The sequence below is a fragment of the Procambarus clarkii genome, chromosome 14, assembly GCF_040958095.1.
Source record: "Procambarus clarkii isolate CNS0578487 chromosome 14, FALCON_Pclarkii_2.0, whole genome shotgun sequence".
In the NCBI taxonomy this organism is placed as follows: domain Eukaryota; kingdom Metazoa; phylum Arthropoda; class Malacostraca; order Decapoda; family Cambaridae; genus Procambarus; species Procambarus clarkii.
Window position 1 is genome coordinate 44,312,664 of NC_091163.1, and position 24,451 is coordinate 44,337,114.

General features: G+C 46.0%; 1 protein-coding gene across 1 annotated transcript in view; it reads right to left on the reverse strand.

Moving 5' to 3' along the window:
• LOC123753735 (tripartite motif-containing protein 59-like) overlaps positions 1-24,451 on the reverse strand; it is a 213,190-nt gene that overhangs the window by 51,214 nt on the left and 137,525 nt on the right. Inside the window, exon 4 of the mRNA XM_069324572.1 lies at positions 14,985-15,131. Within this exon, the coding sequence (XP_069180673.1) occupies positions 14,985-15,131 (147 nt within the window). The remainder of the gene's footprint in view (positions 1-14,984; positions 15,132-24,451) is intronic.

A 24,451-nucleotide genomic window follows, 5' to 3' on the forward strand; every position in this document is an offset into this window, starting at 1 on the left:
AACCACCACACACACACCATCACACACACAACCATCACACACACAACCACCACACACACAACCACCACACACACACCATCACACACACACACAACCACCACACACACAACCACCACACACACACAACCACCACACACACAACCACCACACACACACAACCACCACACACACACAACCACCACACACACACCATCACACACACAACCATCACACACACAACCACCACACACACAACCACCACACACACAACCACCACACACACAACCACCACACACACACAACCACCACACACACAACCACCACACACACAACCACCAAACACACAACCACCACACACACAACCACCACACACACACAACCACCACACACACACAACCACCACACACACAACCACCACACACACAACCACCACACACACAACCACCACACACACAACCACCACACACACAACCACCACACACACAACCACCACACACACAACCACCACACTCACAACCACCACACTCACAACCACCACACACACACAACCACCACACACACAACCACCACACACACAACCACCACACACACAACCACCACACACACAACCATCACACACACAACCACCACACACACAACCACCACACACACAACCACCACACTCACAACCACCACACACACACAACCATCACACACACAACCACCACACACACAACCACCACACACACAACCACCACACTCACAACCACCACACACACAACCATCACACACACAACCACCACACACACAACCACCACACACACAACCACCACACTCACAACCACCACACACACACAACCATCACACACACAACCACCACACACACAACCACCACACACACAACCACCACACTCACAACCACCACACACACACAACCACCACACACACACAACCACCACACACACACAACCACCACACACACAACCACCACACACACAACCATCACACACACAACCACCACACACACAACCACCACACACACAACCACCACACTCACAACCACCACACACACAACCACCACACACACAACCACCACACACAACCACAACCACCACACACACAACCATCACACACACAACCATCACACACACAACCACCACTCACACACACAACCATCACACACACAACCACCACACACAACCACAACCACCACACACACAACCACCACACTCACAACCACCACACACACAACCACCACACACACAACCACCACACACAACCACAACCACCACTCACACACACACAACCATCACACACACACAACCATCACACACACACAACCATCACACACACACAACCATCACACACTCACAACCACCACACACAACCATCACACACACAACCACCACTCACACACACAACCATCACACACACAACCACCACTCACACACACACAACCATCACACACACAACCACCACACACACACAACCACCACACACACACCATCACACACACAACCATCACACACACAACCACCACACACACAACCACCACACACACAACCACCACACACACACACAACCACCACACACACAACCACCGCACACACACACAACCACCACACACACAACCACCACACACACACAACCACCACACACACACAACCACCACACACACACAACCACCACACACAACCATCACACACACAACCACCACACACACAACCACCACACACACAACCACCACACACACAACCACCACACACACACAACCAGCACACACACACAACCACCACACACACACCATCACACACACAACCATCACACACACAACCACCACACACACAACCACCACACACACAACCATCACACACACAACCATCACACACACAACCACCACACACACAACCACCACACACACAACCACCACACACACAACCATCACACACACAACCATCACACACACAACCACCACACACACAACCACCACACACACAACCATCACACACACAACCATCACACACACAACCACCACACACACAACCATCACACACACAACCACCACACACACACAACCACCACACACACATCATCACACACACAACCATCACACACACAACCACCACACACACAACCACCACACACACAACCATCACACACACACACAACCACCACACACACACACACAACCACCACACACACAACCACCACACACACACAACCACCACACACACAACCACCACACTCACAACCACCACACTCACAACCACCACACACACACAACCACCACACACACACAACCACCACACACACACAACCACCACACTCACAACCATCACACACACAACCACCACACACACAACCACCACACACACAACCACCACACACACACAACCACCACACACACACACCATCACACACACAACCATCACACACACAACCACCACACACACACAACCACCACACACACAACCACCACACACACACAACCACCACACACACAACCACCACACTCACAACCACCACACTCACAACCTCCACACACACACAACCACCACACACACAACACCACCACACACACACAACCACCACACTCACAACCATCACACTCACAACCACCACACACACACAACCACCACACACACACAACCACCACACTCACAACCACCACACACACACAACCACCACACACACACAACCACCACACTCACAACCACCACACACACACAACCACCACACACACAAACACCACCACACACACAACCACCACACAGACAACCACCACACACACAGCCACCACACACACACACACACACAACCACCACACACACACAACCACCACACACACACAACCACCACACACACACACAACCACCACAACACACCACCACCACACTCACAACCACCACACACACAACCACCACAACACACCACCACCACACACACAACCACCACACTCACAACCACCACACACACACCACCACCACACACACCACCACCACCCCACACACAACCACCACACACACCACCACCACCACACACACAACCACCACACACACACCACCACCACACACACCACCACCACCCCACACACAACCACCACACATACCACCACCACCACACACACAACCACCACCACACACCACCATCACACACAACCACCACACACACACACAACCACCACACACACTCAACCACCGCACACACAACCACCACCTTGAGGTTACCTTGAGGTGCTTCCGGGGCTTAGTGTCCCCGCGGCCCGGTCGTCGACCAGGCCTCCTGGTTGCTGGACTGATCAACCAGGCTGTTAGACGCGGCTGCTCGCAGCCTGACGTATGAGTCACAGCCTGGTTGATCAGGTATCCTTTGGAGGTGCTTATCCAGTTCTCTCTTGAACACTGTGAGGGGTTTGCCAGTTATGCCCCTTATGTGTAGTGGAAGCGTGTTGAACAGTCTCGGGCCTCTGATGTTGATAGAGTTCTCTCTCAGAGTACCTGTTGCACCTCTGCTTTTCAACGGGGGTATTCTGCACATCCTGCCATGTCTTCTGGTCTCATGTGGTGTTATTTCTGTGTGCAGGTTTGGGACCAGCCACTCAATTATTTTCCACGTGTAAATTATTATGTATCTCTCCCGCCTGCGCTCAAGAGAGTACAGATTTAGGCTCTTTAGTCGGTCCCAGTAATTTAGATGTTTTACTGAGGGGATTCTAGCAGTAAAGGATCTCTGCACGCTCTCTAGGTCAGCAATTTCTCCAGCTTTGAAAGGGGCTGTCATTGTGCAGCAGTACTCCACTCTAGAGAGCACAAGCGTTTTGAAAAGTATCATCATTGGTATAGCATCTCTAGTGTGAAAAGTTCTTGTTATCCAACCTGTCATTTTTCTTGCAGTTGTGACGGCTACTTTATTGTGTTCTTTAAAGGTAAGCTCTTCCGACATGAGTACACCCAGATCCTTTACATTGCCTTTTCGTTCTATGTTATGATTTGCCTGAGTTTTGTACGTGGTTTCTGTTTTTATATTTTCAATTTTTCCGTAGCGCATGAGCTGGAACTTATCCTCGTTAAACACCATATTATTTTCTGTAGCCCATAGAAAGACCTGATCCACATCTGACTGGAGGTTTGCCGTGTCCTCTATGTTGCCTACTCTCATGAAGATCCTAGTGTCATCTGCAAAGGATGATACAGTGCTATAGGTTGTGTTCTGGTCTATGTCCGATATGAGGATGAGAAAAAGTACTGGAGCAAGCACAGTACCCTGGGGGACTGAGCTCTTCACGGTTGATGGGCTGGATTTTATTTTGTTGACTATTACACATTGGGTTCTGTTAGTCAGGAAATTGTAGATCCATCTGCCTATTTTCCCGGTAATTCCTTTTGAACGCATTTTATGTGCAATAACACTATGGTCACATTTATCAAAAGCTTTTGCGAAATCTGTGTAAATTACATCAGCGTTTTGTTTGTCTTCCATAGCATCTAATGCCATATCATAGTGGTCCAGCAACTGCGACAGGCAAGAGCGCCCTGTTCTGAAACCATGTTGTCCAGGGTTATGGAGATGCTGTGATTCCATGTATTTTGTGATCTTACTTCTTAGCACTCTCTCAAAAAATTTTATGATGTGCGATGTGAGTGCTATCGGTCTGTAATTTTTTGCCTCTGCCTTATTTCCTCCTTTATGGAGTGGTGCTATCTCTGCTGTTTTTAGTATGTCAGGGATAACGCCAGTATCTAGGCTTTGTCTCCACAGAATGTGAAAGGCCTGCGATAGTGGTTTTTTACAGTTCTTGATGAATATGGAGTTCCAAGAATCCGGGCCTGGTGCAGAGTGCATAGGCATACTGTTTATGGCTTCTTCAAAATCTAGTGGGGATAGGGCGACGTCTGATATATGATTTGATGTTGGTATCATATCCATGAAAAATTCATTTGGGTTATCAATCTTTAGTGCATTTAATGGCTCGCTGAAAACAGAGTCGTACTGCTTCCTCAGTAACTTGCTCATTTCTTTGTTGTCATCGGTGAAAGTTCCATCTCCCTTTCGCAGGGGCCCGATACTAGATGTGGTTTTTGATCTTGATTTTGCATAGGAGAAAAAATATTTCGGATTTCTCTCTATTTCACTGATGGCCTTTTGCTCTCTTTGCCTCTCCTGGGTTTTGTATACACACAGAACCACCACACCCACAACCACCACACACACACACAACCACCACTCACACACACAACCACCACACACACACACACAACCACCACACTCTTACATAACCACCACACACACAACCACCACACACAGAACCACCACACTCACAACCACCACACACACACACACACACACACAACCACCACACACACAACCATCACACACACACATAACCACCACACACACACATAACCACCACACACACAACCACCACACACAACCACCACACACACAACCATCACACACACAACCACCACACACACACACACACAACCACCACACACACAACCACCACACTCACAACCACCACACACACACACACAACCACCACACACACACACAACCACCACACATACTACCAGCACAATAACAACAACCACAATAGAGCAGTCTCCGTGGTGTAGTGGTAAGACACTCGCCTGGCATTCCGCGAGCGCTATGTCATGGGTTCGTATCCTGGCCGGGGAGGATTTACTGGGCGCAATTCCTTAACTGTAGCCTCTGTTTAACGCAACAGTAAAATGTGTACTTGGATGAAAAAACGATTCTTCGCGGCAGGGGATCGTATTCCAGGGACCATAGGATTAAGGACTTGCCCGAAACGCTACGCGTACTAGTAGCTGTACAAGAATGTAACAACTCTTGTATATATCTCAAAAAAAAAAAAAAAAAAAAAAAAAAAAAAAAAAAAAAAAAATAGCACATTAACAACCACCACAACACACCTATCACAACCAGCACATTAACAACCACCACAACACACCTACCACAACCAGCACATTAACAACCACCACAACACACTTACCACAACCAGCACATTAACAACCACCACAACACACCTACCACAACCAGCACATTAACAACCACCACAACACACCTACTACAACCAGCACATTATCAACCACCACAACACACCTACTACAACCAGCACATTAACAACCACCACAACACACCTACACAACCAGCACATTATCAACCACCACAACACACGTACCACAACCAGCACATTAACAACCACCACAACACACCTACACAACCAGCACATTATCAACCACCACAACACACGTACCACAACCAGCACATTAACAACCACCACAACACACCTACACAACCAGCACATTAACAACCACCACAACACTCCTACCACAACCAGCACATTATCAACCACCACAACACACGTACCACAACCAGCACATTAACAACCACCACAACACACCTACCACAACCACCACAACACACCTACACAACCACCACAACACACCTACACAACCAGCACATTAACAACCACCACAACACACCTTAACAACCACCACAACACACCTACACAACCAGCACATTAACAACCACCACAACACACCTACCACAACCAGCACATTAACAACCACCACAACACACCTGTGCTCATCATGGGGGACTTTAATCATGGAAGGATAGACTGGGAAAACAGAGAACCACACGGAGGGGAGGAAACATAGAGAGCGAAACTGCTAGAGGTGACGACTAGAAACTTTTTAAGTCAGCATGTCAAGGGTCCCACGAGAATGAGAGGCAACGATGAACCAGCAAGACTCGACCTAGTATTCACTCTGAACGATTCAGACATAAGGGAAATCGGTTTTGAAGCCCCCGTGGGTATGAGTGATCACAGTGTACTGTTGTTTGAGTATCTGGTCGAAGAAGGGTTAATGTACTCAAGGAAGGGACCAGAAAACAAGAGGCCGGCATTCTGGAAGGGAAACTATGAAAAGATGAGAAAATTCCTAACTGAAATAGCTTGGGAAATACAGCTCAGATGAAAGACGGTTCAAGACATGATGGACTACATCACACAGAAGTGTAAGGAGGCAGCAGACAAGTACGTCCCAGTCCAAAATGAAAAAAATGAAATGGAAATGAGAAACCCATGGCTTAATCAGAGTTGCAAGCTAGCAAAGCAGCTAAGTAAAAGGGCATAGAGAAACTATAGAAACAACAGAACACTAGAGAGCAGAAAAAGATACCAGAGCGCCAGGGATGAATACATCAGGGTGAGAAGAGAGGTAGAGAGGCAATATGAAAATGACATAGCGAGCATGGCAAAGACTCAACCCAAACTGCTGCATAGCCACATCAGGAGGAAAACAACAGAGAAGGAACAGGTAATGAAATTGAGGATATGGGCAGAAAGATTCACTACAAACAACAAGGAAGTGTGCGAGGAACTCAATATGAAATTCCAGGAAGTCTTCACCTCAGAGCAAGAAGTCCCAGAGATAAGGGAGGGAACACCAACCCAGACACCACTAGAGGAGTTTGAGATAACAGTGGGGAGGTGAGGAAGCATCTGCTAGATTTGGACGTGACAAAGGCTATAGGCCCGGATGGAATCTCACCATGGATCCTTAAGGAAGGAGCAGAGGCTCTGTGCCTACCACTCTCCATAGTGTACAACAAGTCACTGGTAACAGGCGAACTGCCAAAAATTTGGAAGACAGCCAATGTAGTCCCAATATACAAGAAGGGTGATAGGCAGGAGGCACTGAACTACAGGCCAGTGTCCCTAACTTGCATTCCATGCAAGATGATGGAAAAGATTGTGCGAAAAAAGCTAGTGGAACATCTGGAGCAAAAGAACTTTGTAACACAACATCAACATGGGTTCAGAGATGGCAAATCATGCCAAACAGGATTAATTGAGTTCTATTACCAGGCAACAAAAGTCAGGCAAGAGAGAGGGCTGGGCAGACTGCATATTTCTGGACTGCCAGAAAGCTTTTGACACAGTACCACATAAGAGACTAGTGCACAAACTGGAGATGCAGGCAGGAGTGAAAGGGAAGGTACTCCACTGGATAAGAGAGTACCTAAGCAAGAGGACACAGCGAGTCACCGTGAGAGGTGAGGTCTTGGAGTGGCGGGGAGTCACCAGTGGATTCCCACAGGGATCAGTCCTTGGACCTATACTGTTTCTGATATACTAAATGATCTTCCAGAAGGAATTGACTCGTTCCTCTCGATGTTTGCTGATGACGCAAAAATTATGAGGAGGATCAGGACAGAGGAGGATAGTATGAGGCTACAAGATGACCTAGACAAACTGAAGGAATGGTCCGACAAATGGCTACTAAAGTTCAACCCAACAACATGTAAGGTAATGAAACTAGGAGGAGGAACTAGGAGGCCAGTCACTAGATACTGAATGGGAGATGAAGTCCTTCACGAAACGGACAGAGAGAAAGACCTGGGAGTTGATATCACGCCAAACCTGTCTCCTGAAGCCAACATCAAAAGAATAACTTCAGCAGCCTATGCGAGGCTGGCTAATATCAGAACTGCTTTCAGAAACCTGTGCAAGGAATCCTTCAGAACCTTGTATGCCACATATGTAAGACCAATCCTGGAGTATGCAGCCCCAGCAAGGAGTCCGTACCTAGTCAAGCACAAAACGAAGCTGGAAAAAGTTCAGAGGTATGCCACTAGGTTAGTCCCAGAACTAAGAGGCATGAGTTATGAGGACAGACTACGTGAACTGCACCTCACGTCGCTGGAAGACAGAAGAGCTCGGGGAGACATGACCACCACATACAAAATTCTCAAAAGAATTGATAGGGTGGACAAGGTTGGATTATTTAACACAGGTGGCACACGCACAAAGGGACACAGGTGGAAGCCAAGTACCCAAATGAGCCACAGAGACATTAGAAAGAACTTTTTCAGTGTCAGAGTAGTTAGTAAATGGAATGCATTAGGAAGTGATGTAGTGGAGGCTGACTTCATACACAGTTTCAAATATAGATATGAGAGATCCCAGTAGGCTCAGGAATCTGTACATGAGTTGATTGACGGTTGAGAGGCGGGACCAAAGAGCCAGAGCTCAACCCACGCAAACACAACTAGGTGAGTACACCTACCACAACCAGCACATTAACAACCACCACAACACACCTACTACAACCAGCACATTAACAACCATAACAAACCTACCACAACCAGCACATTAACAAATACCACAACCAGCACATTACAACCACCACAACACATCTACCACAACCTGCACATTAACAACCACCTCAACACACCTACTACAACCAGCACATTAACAACCACCACAACACAACTACCACAACCAGCACATTAACAACCACCTCAACACACCTACCACAACCAGCACATTAACAACCACCTCAACACCTACCACAACCAGCACATTAACAACCACCTCAACACACCTACACAACCAGCACATTAACAACCACTACAACACACCTACTACAACCAGCACATTAACAACCACCACAACACACCTACCACAACCAGCACATTAACAACCACCTCAACACACCTACCACAACCAGCACATTAACAACCACCACAACACACCTACCACAACCAGCACATTAACAACCACCACAACACACCTACCACAACCAGCACATTAACAACCACCACAACACACCTACCACAACCAGCACATTAACAACCACCACAACACACCTACCACAACCAGTACATTAAGAACCACCACAACACACCTACTACAACCAGCACATTAACAACCACCTCAACACACCTACACAACCAGCACATTAACAACCACTACAACACACCTACTACAACCAGCACATTAACAACCACCACAACACACCTACTACAACCAGCACATTAACAACCACCACAACACTCCTACCACAACCAGCAAATTAACAACCACCACAACACACCTACCACAACCAGCACATTAACAACCACCACAACACACCTACCACAACCAGCACATTAACAACCACCACAACACACCTACTACAACCAGCACATTAACAACCACCTCAACACACCTACCACAACCAGCACATTAACAACCACCACAACACACCTACCACAACCAGCACATTAACAACCACCACAACACACGTACCACAACCAGCACATTAACAACCACCACAACACACCTACTACAACCAGCACATTAACAACCACCTCAACACACCTACTACAACCAGTACATTAACAACCACAACACACCTACTACAACCAGCACATTAACAACCACCACAACACACCTACTACAACCAGTACATTAACAACCACCACAACACACCTACAACAACCAGCACATTAACAACCACCACAATACACCTACCACAACACACCTACCACAACAAGCACATTAACAACCACCACAACACACCTACCACAACCAGCACATTAACAACCACCACAACACACCTACCACAACCAGCACAACACACCTACAACCAGCACATTAACAACCACCACAACACACCTACTACAACCAGCACATTAACAACCACCTCAACACACCTACCACAACCAGCACATTAACAACCACCTCAACACACCTACCACAACCAGCACATTAACAACCACCTCAACACACCTACCACAACCAGCACATTAACAACCAGCACAACACACCTACAACCAGCACATTAACAACCACCACAACACACCTACCACAACCAGCACATTAACAACCACTACAACACACCTACTACAACCAGCACATTAACAACCACCACAACACACCTACTACAACCAGCACATTAACAACCACAACAAACCTACCACAACCAGCACATTAACAACCACCACAACACACCTACTACAACCAGCACATTAACAACCACCACAACACACCTACTACAACCAGCACATTAACAACCACAACAAACCTACCACAACCAGCACATTAACAACCACCATAACACACCTACTACAACCAGTACATTAACAACCACCACAACACACCTACCACAACCAGCACATTAACAACCACCACAACACACCTACCACAACCAGCACATTAACAACCACCACAACACACCTACTACAACCAGCACATTAACAACCACCTACCACAACCAGCACATTAACAACCACCACAACACACCTACCACAACCAGCACATTAACAACCACCTACCACAACCAGCACATTAACAACCACCACAACACACCTACCACAAACAGCACATTAACAACCACCTACCACAACCAGCACATTAACAACCACCACAACACACCTACTACAACCAGTACAACACACCTACTACAACCAGCACATTAACAACCACCACAACACACCTACTACAACCAGCACATTAACAACCACCACAACACACCTACCACAACCAGCACATTAACAACCACCACAACACACCTACCACAACCAGCACATTAACAACCACAACAACACACCTACAACCAGTACATTAACAACCACCACAACACATTTACCACAACCAGCACATTAACAACCACCTACCACAACCAGCACATTAACAACCACCATAACACACCTACCACAACCAGCACATTAACAACCACCACAACACACCTACCACAACCAGCACATTAACAACCACCACAACACACCTACAACCAGCACATTAACAACCACCTACCACAACCAGCACATTAACAACCATCACAACACAACTACTACAACCAGCACATTAACAACCACCACAACACACCTACTAAAACCAGCACATTAACAACCACCTCAACACACCTACTACAACCAGCACATTAACAACCACCACAACACAACTACTACAACCAGCACATTAACAACCACCTCAACACACCTACTACAACCAGCACATTAACAACCACCACAACACATCTACTACAACCAGCACATTAACAACCACCACAACACACCTACCACAACCAGCACATTAACAATCACCACAACACACCTACACAAAACCTCGACCAGTATTGGACCGTTAATTACAAATGAAGGTACGTACACAGAGAACAACAAAGAGATTAGTGACATTCTAAGAAGCCAGTATGAGGCTATGTTTAGCACACCAATAAACAACATGAAAGTTGATGACCCAGACAGCTTCTTTATGAATGACATTCTAGCTGCAGATAATATAACGGGTATTACCACTAACTCAGAAGACTTTGAAAGAGAAATTGACAATATGCCTATGCACTTAGCTCCTGGGCGTGACTCATGGAATTCAATATTCATAAAGAAATGTAAAGTACCAGTAGCGCGAGCACTCAGCGTAATATGGAGAAAGAGCCTGGATACAGGGGAGATACCAGCAGCACTTAAATCTGCAGATATAGCTCCGTTGCACGAGGGGGGAAGTAAAGCCTTGGCAAAAAATTATAGGCCAGTTGCACTAACATCACACATAATAAAAGTGTTTGATAGAGTGATTAGGAATCAAATTTCTAGTTTTATGGAAAACAATGAATTGCACAATCCAGGACAACATGGATTTAGAGCGGGAAGATCTTGTCTGCCACAGTTACTCAACCACTATGACAAAATCACAGAAGCCCTAGAAGAAAGGCAAAATGCAGATGTTGCATACACAGACTTTGCAAAGGCGTTCGACAAATGTGACCATGGGGTGATAGCTCACAAAATGAGGTCAATGGGAATAACTGGAAAAGTCGGACTCTGGATACTCAATTTCCTGTCGAACAGAACACAAAGAGTAACAGTCAATCATAAAATCGTGTCTAAGCGATGTTAAAAGCTCTGTACAGTACCTCAAGGTACAGTCCTTGCACACCACTGTTCCTTATTCTCATATCTGATATAGACAAAAATACACATCACAGCTTTGTCGTCCTTTGCAGATGACACAAAAATCAGCATTAAAATTAACTCTGCTGAAGACAATGAAAAACTACATGCAGATGTCAACAAAGTTTTCGATTGGCAGCAGAAAATAACATGATGTTTAACAGTGATAAATTTCAGGTACTCAGGAACAGCAAAAATGAGGATCTGAAACATAATACAGGGTACAAAACACAATCGAATCTTCCCATAGTAGAAAAACAGCATGTCAAGGATTTGGGAATAATGATGTCCGACGATCTAACGTTTAGGGAGCATAACCAAGCAAATATCGTGTCAGCCAGAAAAATGATCGGATGGATTACGAGAACTTTCAAATCCAGGGATCCCATCACAATGGTTGTACTCTTCAAGTCACTTGTGTTGTCCCATCTCGAGTACTGCTCAGTACTCACTTCCCCCTTCAGAGCAGGAGAGATTGCTGAAATAGAGAGAATACAGAAAACATATATGGCATGCATAGACGAGATAATACACCTAAATTATTGGGATCGTCTCAAAGCTCTCCAAATGTACTCTAGAAAGGAGAAGAGAGAGATACCAAATAATATACACATGGAAAGTACTGGAGAGCCAGGTCCCAAATCTACACAGTAAAATAACAACGTATTAGAGTGAACGATATGGAAGAAAATGCAAGATTCAACCAGTGAAGAGCAGAGGTGCCATAGGCACAATCAGAGAGGACTGTATAAACATCAGAGGTCCGCGGTTGTTCAACATCCTCCCAGCGACTAAGAAATATTGCCGGAACAACCGTGGACATCTTCAAGATAAAACTGGACCGAATTTTCGGAGAAGTTCCGGATCAGCCGGGCTGTGGTGGGTAAGTGGCCCTGCGGGCCGCTCCAAGCAACAGCCTGGTGGACCAAACTCTCACAAGTCGAGCCTGGCCTTGGGCCGGGCTTGGGGAGTAGAAGAACTCCCAGAACCCCATCAACCAGGTATCAAACAGGAACCTGGACATTAACAACCACCACAACACACCTACCACAACCAGCACATTAACAACCACCACAACACACCTATCATAACCAGCACATTAACAACCACCACAACACACCTACAACAACCAGCACATTAACAACCACCACAACACACCTACAACAACCAGTACATTAACAACCACCACAACACACCTACCACAACCAGCACATTAACAACCACCAGAACACACCTACCACAACTAGCACATTAACAACAACCACAACACACCTACTACAACCAACCCCCTGACAGGGGGGTTGGTGCTGGACCTGTAGCTCCAGCCTCCCTCTACTGGCAGGGGGTTCGTGCTGCACCTGTAGCTCCAGCCCCCCTCTACTGGCAGGGGGTTGGTGCTGGACCTGTAGCTCCAGCCTCCCTCTACTGGCAGGGGGTTGGTGCTGGACCTGTAGCTCCAGCCTCCCTCAACTGGCAGGGGGTTGGTGCTGGACCTGTAGCTCTAGCCCCCCTCTACTGGCAGGGGGTTGGTGCTGGACCTGTAGCTCCAGCCTCCGCTCTACTGGCAGAGGGTTGGTGCTGGTCCTATAGCTCCAGCCCCCCTCTACTGGCAGGGGGTTGGTGCTGGACCTGTAGCTCCAGCCTCCCCTCTACTGGCAGAGGGTTGGTGCTGGTCCTATAGCTCCAGCCCCCCTCTACTGGCAGGGGGTTGGTGCTGGTCCTGTAGCTCCAGCCCCCCCTCTACTGGCAGGGGGTTGGTGTTGGATCTGTAGCTCCAGCCCCCTCTACTGGCAGGGGGTTGGTGCTGGACTTGTAGCTCCAGCCCCCCTCTACTGGCAGGGGGTTGGTGCTGGACCTGTAGCTCCAGCCCCCCCTCTACTGGCAGGGGGTTGGTGCTGGACCTGTAGCTCCAGCCTCCCTCTACTGGCAGGGGGTTGGTGCTGGACCTGTAGCTCCAGCCCCCCTCTACTGGCAGGGGGTTGGTGCTGGACCTGTAGCTCCAGCCCCCTCTACTGGCAGGGGGTTGGTGCTGGTCCTGTAGCTGAAATAGTTCACATGTTTCCTTACATCTGATGCCTCTGTTCACCTACCAGTAAATATTTATCCAGGAGTTAGGCTGGATTGCAGATTGCATGTTGAGGAAAGTCAGTAGTTGACTTAGGGAAACCTCAATAAACCTAAGAACATTCTTCCTGTCTTCAAAATGGAACTTAATATATTTTGATATGACCAATGAGAGAAAATAAAAAACTTACTGTTATTTCCTTCTGGGGAATTTCTCCAGTGATTTCCTTAACTTTAGTCATGATGCTGGAGTCCGAGTCTCCCAGGTGTACGGGGTCAGCTGTGGCACCTGTCTCTGTGGTGGTCATCTCCAGGGCCTCCCTGATGGTCTCCTGCACCTGTCATTACCAACACAAACATTAATGGTGGAGGCTGAGTCTCCCAGGTGTACGGGGTCAGCTGTGGCACCTGTCTCTGTGGTCGTCATCTCCAGAGCCTCCCTGATGGTCTCCTGCACCTGTCATTACCAACACAAACATTAATGGTGGAGGCTGAGTCTCCCAGGTGTACGGGGTCAGCTGTGGCACCTGTCTCTGTGGTCGTCATCTCCAGGGCCTCCCTGATGGTCTCCTGCACCTGTCATTACCAACACAAACATTAATGGTGGAGGCTGAGTCTCCCAGGTGTACGGGGTCAGCTGTGGCACCTGTCTCTGTGGTCGTCATCTCCAGGGCCTCCCTGATGGTCTCCTGCACCTGTCATTACCAACACAAACATTAATGGTGGAGTCTGAGTCTCCCAGGTGTACGGGGTCAGCTGTGGCACCTGTCTCTGTGGTCGTCATCTCCAGGGCCTCCCTGATGGTCTCCTGCACCTGTCATTACCACCACAAACATTAATGGTGGAGGCTGAGTCTCCCAGGTGTACGGGGTCAGCTGTGGCACCTCTCTCTGTGGTCGTCATCTCCAGGGCCTCCCTGATGGTCTCCTGCACCTGTCATTACCAACACAAACATTAATGGTGGAGGCTGAGTCTCCCAGGTGAACGGGGTCAGCTGTGGCACCTGTCTCTGTGGTCGTCATCTCCAGGACCTCCCTGATGGTCTCCTGCACCTGTCATTCCCACATTTCATTCCACATTCCCACAATTCATCCCACATTTGCTGGAATACTCCCTTCATCCAGACTTCCTGTTCCATCCCATCCTCTGAGTTTGTGCCAGCCGTGATTGTCCTCCTGTGTTTGTCACCCCCGAGTTCGTCTCCCCACCATGTTTTCCCTGTGTGTGTGTGTGTGTGTAATTACCTAAGTGTAATTACCTAAGTGTAGTTACAGGATGAGAGCTACGCTCGTGGTGTCCCGTCTTCCCAGCACTCTTTGTCATATAACGCTTTGAAACTACTGACGGTCTTGGCCTCCACCACCTTCTCACTTAACTTGTTCCAACCGTCTACCACTCTATTTGCGAAGGTGAATTTTCATATATTTCTTCGGCATCTGTGTTTAGCTAGTTTAAATCTATGACGTCTTGTTCTTGAAGTGCCAGGTCTCAGGAATCCTTCCCTGTCGATTTTATCAATTCCTGTTACTATTTTGTACGTAGTGATCATATCACCTCTTTTTCTTCTGTCTTCTAGTTTTGGCATGTTTAATGCTTCCAACCTCTCCTCGTAGCTCTTGCCCTTCAGTTCTGGGAGCCACTTCGTAGCATGTCTTTGCACCTTTTCCAGTTTGTTGATGTGCTTCTTAAGATATGGGCACCACACAACAACTGCATATTCTAGCTTTGGCCTAACAAAAGTCATGAACAATTTCTTTAGTATATCGCCATCCATGTATTTAAATGCAATTCTGAAGTTAGAAAGCATCGCATAGGCTCCTTGCACAATATTCTTTATGTGGTCCTCAGGTGATAGTTTTCTATCTAGAACCACCCCTAGATCTCTTTCTTTATCAGAATTCTTTAAAGATTTCTCACATAATATATAGGTTGTATGGGGTCTATGTTCTCCTATTCCACATTCCATAACATGACATTTATTAACATTAAATTCCATTTGCCAGGTGGTGCTCCATATACTTATTTTTTCCAGGTCTTCTTGAAGGGCATGACAATCATCTAAATTTCTTATCCTTCCTATTATCTTAGCATCATCAGCAAACATGTTCATATAATTCTGTATACCAACTGGTAGATCATTTATGTACACAATAAACATCACTGGTGCAAGAACTGAACCCTGTGGAACTCCACTTGTGACATTTCTCCATTCCGATACATTTCCTCTGATTACTGCCCTCATTTTTCTATCAGTCAGAAAATTTTTCATCCATGATAGAAGCTTACCTGTCACCCCTCCAATATTTTCCAGTTTCCAGAACAACCTCTTATGTGGAACTCTGTCGAAAGCCTTTTTTAGGTCCAGATAGAGGCAGTCAACCCAGCCATCTCTTTCCTGTAATATCTCTGTGGCCCGATCATAGAAACTGAGTAAATTCGATACACAGGATCTTCCTGATCGAAAACCATACTGTCTGTCTGATATTATATCATTTCTCTCCAGGTGTTCTACCCATTTAGTTTTGATTAGCTTTTCCAATACTTTCACTATTACACTTGTCAATGATACAGGTCTATAATTGAGGGGGTCTTCCCTGCTGCCACTTTTGTAGATTGGAACTATGTTAGCCTGTTTCCACACGTCTGCTACGATTCCTGAACACAGGGATGCCTGAAAGATCAGGTGAAGTGGAATGCTGAGCTCAGATGCACATTCTCTCAGAACCCATGGTGAAACGCCATCTGGGCCAGCTGCTTTGTTCCTCCCGAGCTCCTTTAGCATATTTTCCACTTCATCTCTAGACACCTCTATCCGCTCTATGTTGTTCTCTGGAATTCTTATTGTGTCTGGTTCTCTGAAGATTTCATTTTGTACAAACACACTTTGGAACTTTTCATTTAATGTTTCACACATTTCCTTTTCATTTTCCGTGAATCTGTTTCCCATTTTCAACCTCTGGATATTATCCTTTACCTGCAATTTGTTGTTTATGAATTTGTAGAATAGGCCCGGTTCTGTTTTACATTTATCTGCTATCCCTTTTTCAAAATTTCTTTCTGCCTCTCTCCTTACTGCTGTATAATTGTTTCTCGCATCTTTGTATCGCTGGTATGTTTGGGGGTTTGGCCTCTTCCTATACTGATTCCATTTTTGTGTCTTTTGGTCTCTTGCCCTCTCACAATTTCTGTCGAACCAATCCTGTTTTCTGGTCCTGCATCTCTGTTTTGGTATGAATGTTTGTGTGCCTTCCTCGTATAGTTTTAAAAATTTGGCATACATTTCATTTACTTCCCTGCCTAGCAACAATTCTGTCCAATTACACTCATTAAAAAAATTTTGAAGTTCCCCATAGTTGCCTCTCCTTAAATCGAGTTTATCAACTGTTTCAATGTCCCCATTTTCTTCTAGATGATATCTTAAAGCATATTTAATGTCTAACAGGACGTGATCACTCTTTCCCAAGGGAGGAAGGTACTGGATGTCAAAAATCTCTTCTTCTTTCCTGGTGAATACTAGATCCAGTACTGACGGTATATCTCCTTCCCTCATTCTTGTGGCTTGCTTTATGTGTTGATACAAGAATGTCTCCAGAATGAGGTTCACAAATCTGCATGTCCAAAAGTCCTCTGTTCTTGCTTCATAGGCCTCCCAGTCTATTGCTCTAAAGTTGAAGTCCCCCAGTATCAACAGCCGTGATTTATCTTTATCTGCTTGTACAATAATATCTCTCATGACCATTATGAGGCCCTCTCGTTTGTCATCCAGTTCTTCCTTTGTCCACGTGTTGCTTGCTGGTGGGCTGTAGGTATTTACAATTATCAGCTTATCATCCTGATTCCAGACCTGCAATGCCATTATGTCAATATCTCGAGGGTTTTCAAATATTAACTCTTTTACCTTCAGGTGTTTTTTCACCAGTACAGCCACTCTTCCTCCCTTCCTAGTTTTCCTGTCACGTCTCCAAACTGAGTAGCCTCTTGGGAATATGACTTCATTTATTATATTTCCTTCAAGTTTCGTTTCTGATAATGCAACAATATCTGGGACCCTAAGCTGGATTATATCTTGCAACTCCAAAGTTTTTGACCTCACTCCATCTATGTTGGTATATACAATTTTCAGGAACATGTTCCCTTTTCCTTTGCTCTTTACTCCCCCTTCCACTACTGATCTTGTTGCTTTGTTTTTATGTACCATTTCACAAGCTTTCCAGTCCCTGTCACTTTGTAAAAAAAAAGAATTTCTGTCTTCTTCATTTCTATCCCCATTTAGACGTTTTGCCTCAATTAAGTTCATTTTCAGCTTTTCTCTGTCTTCCTTGGAGAGGTCTTGTCTTATTGACCAAAGTTTGCCAACCTCATCACTCTGCAGTTTCCTGGCATTTCTTAGCACCTCCATCATGTTTTTCACTCCATTAAACGTCACCCTTAAGGGGCGGTTCTTTTCTTTCTCATATTTTCCTATTCTTCTAAAATCACTGACATTTTCCTTTGAGCCTTCTCCTAAACCTACTATTTTCTCTATGATTTTCATCTCTTCTGCCGCTCGGTCCACCCTAAATGAAATTTCCTTCTCTAAACATCCAAAAATGATTATGGACTTAGTTTTATCTGCAGTATTTTGTACCAGTTTACTGTTGGTAACCAGTTCTTTCCTAATTGCTTGCCTAATTTCTGCTTCTTGTTGGTCATTTCTGGTTTTGACTTCCGAACACACTTCTTTGATAGTCTCTTTCTCTTTTACAACTTCAGCATATGTCGCTTTTATTTCTTCTTTATACTTTTCTAGTTCTTTATTCACCTCCTCTATGTGAGTTGACAGTGAAGTTTCCAGTTGGAGATCCTTACCTAACTCTATGTTAGCCCTTAGGCTTGCTTGGAGTTGTTCACCATATGAGTCTATTTTCTTGTTTATTTCTTCAAAGTCACCACACTTCACTTTCCATGCCTCATTTTCTTTCACTAGTTCCTTGATTTGCTCCTCCTGATTTGTTACCTTGTCTGTTAATGCAGTAATAATCTTACCTTGTTGAAGCATACTCCCTTTTAGAGTGCAAAGCTCACTCCTAAGAGCTCCCTTGTCCTCTTCCAATTTAAGCACTTTTTCTTCATACTTCTTTTGCATATCCTCAATTATCTCTAACCTGCCAAGAACACCTCCTTTCCTTATATCTTGTGGTGAGAATCCTTTGAAACCATCATCTGATGGTGTGTCTACATCCTCAGTGGGGGTGGTGGCGGCGGCCATCTTTGATTTTGTTCTAGACCAAAACAAACTTTTCCACTCGGCTATTTTCACTCACTTTTACTTGTTTATTGTATTTTATTTGCTTTTACTCTTCCCTGAACCTTTATGTAACCTGGGACACCACTGTAGCCCTCAACCTGTGCCCAATACTTAGGTAATTCGATATTTCCAGGAGCTTGCTGCAGTGTGACTTCTGCCTCCTCCAGCTTCACCTCCCACATTCACACACCTTCACACAGTGTGTGTGTGTGTGTGTGTGTGTGTGTGTGTGTGTGTGTGTGTGTGTGCGCGTGTGTGTGTGTGTGTGTGTGTGTGTGTACTCACCTATATGTACTCACCTATATGTGCTTGCAGGATCGAGCATTGACTCTTGGATCCCGCCTTTCGAGCATCGGTTGTTTACAGCAATGACTCCTGTCCCATTTCCCTATCATACCTGGTTTTAAAATTATGAATAGTATTTGCTTCCACAACCTGTTCCTGAAGTGCATTCCATTTCCCCACTACTCTCACGCTAAAAGAAAACTTCCTAACATCTCTGTGACTCATCTGAGTTTCAAGCTTCCATCCATGTCCTCTCGTTCTGTTACTATTCCGTGTGAACATTTCGTCTATGTCCACTCTGTCAATTCCTCTGAGTATCTTATACGTTCCTATCATGTCCCCCCTCTCCCTTCTTCTTTCTAGTGTCGTAAGGCACAGTTCCCTCAGGCGCTCTTCATACCCCATCCCTCGTAGCTCTGGGACGAGTCTCGTTGCAAACCTCTGAACCTTTTCCAGTTTCATTATATGCTTCTTCAGATGGGGACTCCATGATGAGGCGGCATACTCTAAGACTGGCCTTACGTAGGCAGTGTATAGCGCCCTAAATGCCTCCTTACTTAGGTTTCTGAATGATGTTCTAACTTTTGCCAGTGTAGAGTACGCTGCTGTCGTTATCCTATTAATATGTGCCTCAGGAGATAGATTAGGTGTTACGTCCACCCCCAGGTCTCTTTCACGCGTCGTTACAGGTAGGCTGTTCCCCTTCATTGTGTACTGTCCCTTTGGTCTCCTATCTCCTAGTCCCATTTCCATAACTTTACATTTGCTCGTGTTGAATTCTAGTAGCCATTTCTCTGACCATCTCTGCAATCTGTTCAGGTCCTCTTGGAGGATCCTGCAATCCTCATCTGTCACAACTCTTCTCATCAACTTTGCATCATCCGCAAACATCGACATGTAGGACTCTACGCCTGTAAACATGTCGTTAACATATACAAGAAATAGAATTGGTCCCAGCACCGATCCTTGTGGTACTCCACTTGTTACTGTTCGCCAGTCCGACTTCTCGCCCCTTACCGTAACTCTTTGGCTCCTTCCTGTTAGGTAGTTCCTTATCCATTCTAGGACCTTTCCCCCCACCCCCGCCTGCCTCTCGAGCTTGAACAGCAGTCTCATGTGCGGTACTGTATCAAAGGCTTTTTGGCAGTCCAGAAATATGCAGTCTGCCCAACCATCTCTGTCCTGTCTTATCCTCGTTATTTTATCATAGAATTCCAGAAGGTTTGTTAGGCACGATTTCCCTGTCCAGAATCCATGTTGATGTTTGTTCACAAACCTAATGTTCTCCAGGTGTGCAACCAGTCGTAGCCTAATTATTCTTTCCAGTATTTTACAGGGGATGCTTGTCAGTGATACAGGTCTGTAGTTAAGTGCCTCCTCCCTATCTCCTTTCTTGAAGATCGGCACGACATTTGCCTTCTTCCAGCAACTGGGCAATTCTCCTGACATAAGTGACTCATTAAAGATCATTGCCAGAGGCACGCTGAGGGCCTGTGCTGCTTCTTTTAGTATCCACGGTGATACTTTGTCTGGTCCAACTGCTTTAGTTGCATCTAGAGTTGTCAACTGTTTCATTACCTCCTCTGCTGTCACCTCTATATCTGATAGTCTTTCATCTAGGGTAACCCCTTCCAACAATGGGAGCTGCTCAGGCTCGGTAGTGAACACTCCATGGAAACTGGCATTCAGTGCCTCGCAGATTTCCTTGTCACTTTCAGTATATGCCCCCTCTGTCTTCCTTAGTCTTGTCACTTGGTCGTTCACCGACATTTTTCTTCTTATATGACTGTGTAGTAACTTAGGTTGTTTTTTCGCTTTGATTGCAATATCGTTCTCATAGTCCCTTTCCGATGTTCGTCTTATGTTAATGTAATCGTTCCTAGCTCTGTTGTATCTGCTTCTGTTGTCCTCTGTTCTTTGTCTTCTGTACTTCCTCCACTCCCGCCTGCTGGCCATTTTTGCTTCCTGACACTGTCTATTAAACCATGGGTTATTATATTCCTTCTTATTTTTTCCCTTTACCGTTGGTATAAATCTCTCTTCGGCCTCCTGGCATTTCTGTATGACTAGGTCCATCATATCTTGGACTGTTTTTCCTCTAATTTCTTCCTCCCACTGCACTTCACCCAGATAGTCCCTCATCCTCATATAGTCCCCTTTCCTGTAGTCAGCTCTCCTTTCCCAGATCTCTTGTCCCATGGTCATAAGTTTGAATTCCATCATGTAGTCAAAGACTAGGACACAATGGTCACTGGCCCCTAGAGGTATTTCATGCTCTAAATTCTCGATATCTTCTACGATCTGGGTGAAAATCAGGTCTAATAGGCTCGGTGCATCTCCTCCTCTTTCCCTTGTGTCTTCCTTCACATGTTGTGTCAGGAAATTCCTGTCTATAACATCTACTAATTTTGCTCCCCACGTTTCGTCTCCTCCATGGGGATTCCTTGATTCTTGTGTGTGTGTGTGTGTGTGTGTGTGTGTGTATGTGTGTGCATGCGTGCGTGCGTGTGTGTGTGTGTGTGTGTGTGTGTGTGTGTGTGTGTGTGTGTGTGTGTGCGTGCGTGCGTGTGTGTGTGTGTGTGTGTGTGTGTGTGTGTGTGTGTGTGCGCGCGCGTGTGTGCGTGCGTGCGTGTGAGAGAGAGAGAGAGAGAGAGAGAGAGAGAGAGAGAGAGAGAGAGAGAGAGAGAGAGAGAGAGAGAGAGAGAGAGAGAGAGAGAGAGAGAGAGAGAGAGAGTTAGAGAGAGAGAGAGTTAGAGAGAGAGAGAGAGAGAGAGAGTTAGAGAGAGATAGAGAGAGAGATAGAGAGAGAGTTAGAGAGAGAGAGAGTTAGAGAGAGAGAGAGAGAGAGAGAGAGAGAGAGAGAGAGAGAGAGAGAGAGAGAGAGAGAGAGAGTTAGAGAGAGAGAGAGAGAGAGAGAGAGTTAGAGAGAGAGAGAGAGAGAGAGAGAGAGAGAGAGAGAGAGAGAGAGAGAGAGAGAGAGAGAGAGAGAGAGAGAGAGAGAGAGAGAGAGTTAGAGAGAGAGAGTTAGAGAGAGAGAGAGAGAGAGAGAGAGAGAGAGAGAGAGAGAGAGAGAGAGAGAGAGAGAGAGAGAGAGAGAGAGAGAGAGAGAGAGAGAGAGAGAGAGAGAGCGAGAGAGAGAGCGAGAGAGAGAGAGAGAGAGAGAGAGAGAGAGAGAGAGAGAGAGAGAGAGAGAGAGAGAGAGAGAGAGAGAGAGAGAGAGAGAGAGAGTGAGTTAGAGAGAGTGAGTTAGAGAGAGTGAGTTAGAGAGAGTGAGTTAGAGAGAGTGAGTTAGAGAGAGTGAGTTAGAGAGAGTGAGTTAGAGAGAGTTAGAGAGAGAGAGTTAGAGAGAGAGAGTTAGAGAGAGAGAGTTAGAGTTAGAGAGAGAGTTAGAGTTAGAGAGAGTTAGAGTTAGAGAGAGAGAGTTAGAGAGAGAAAGTTAGAGTTAGAGAGAGAGTTAGAGTTAGAGAGAGAGTTAGAGTTAGAGAGAGAGAGTTAGAGAGAGAGAGAGAGAGAGAGAGAGAGAGAGAGAGAGAGAGAGAGAGAGAGAGAGAGAGAGAGAGAGAGAGAGAGAGAGAGAGAGAGAGAGAGAGAGAGAGAGAGTTAGAGAGAGAGAGTTAGAGAGAGTGAGTGAGTGAGTGAGAGAGTGTACTCACCTATTTGTGCTTGCGGGGGTTGAGTTTTGGCTCTGTGATCCCGCCTCTCAACTGTCAATCAACTGGTGTACAGATTCCTGAGCCTACTGGGCTCTATCATATCTACATTTAAAACTGTGTATAGAGCCAGCCTCCACCACATCACTGCCTAATGCATTCCATCCGTTAACTACTCTGACACTGAAAAAGTTCCTTCTAATGTCTCTGTGGCTTTATGTGGGTACTCAGTTTCCTCCTGTGTCCCCTTGTTCGCGTCCCACCAGTGTTGAATAGTTCATCCTTGTTTACCCGGTCGATTCCTCTGAGGATTTTGTAGGTTGTGATCATGTCTCCCCTTACTCTTCTGTCTTCCAGTGTCGTAAGGTGCATTTCCCGCAGCCTTTCCTCGTAACTCATGCCTCTTAGTTCTGGGACTAGTCTAGTGGCATACCTT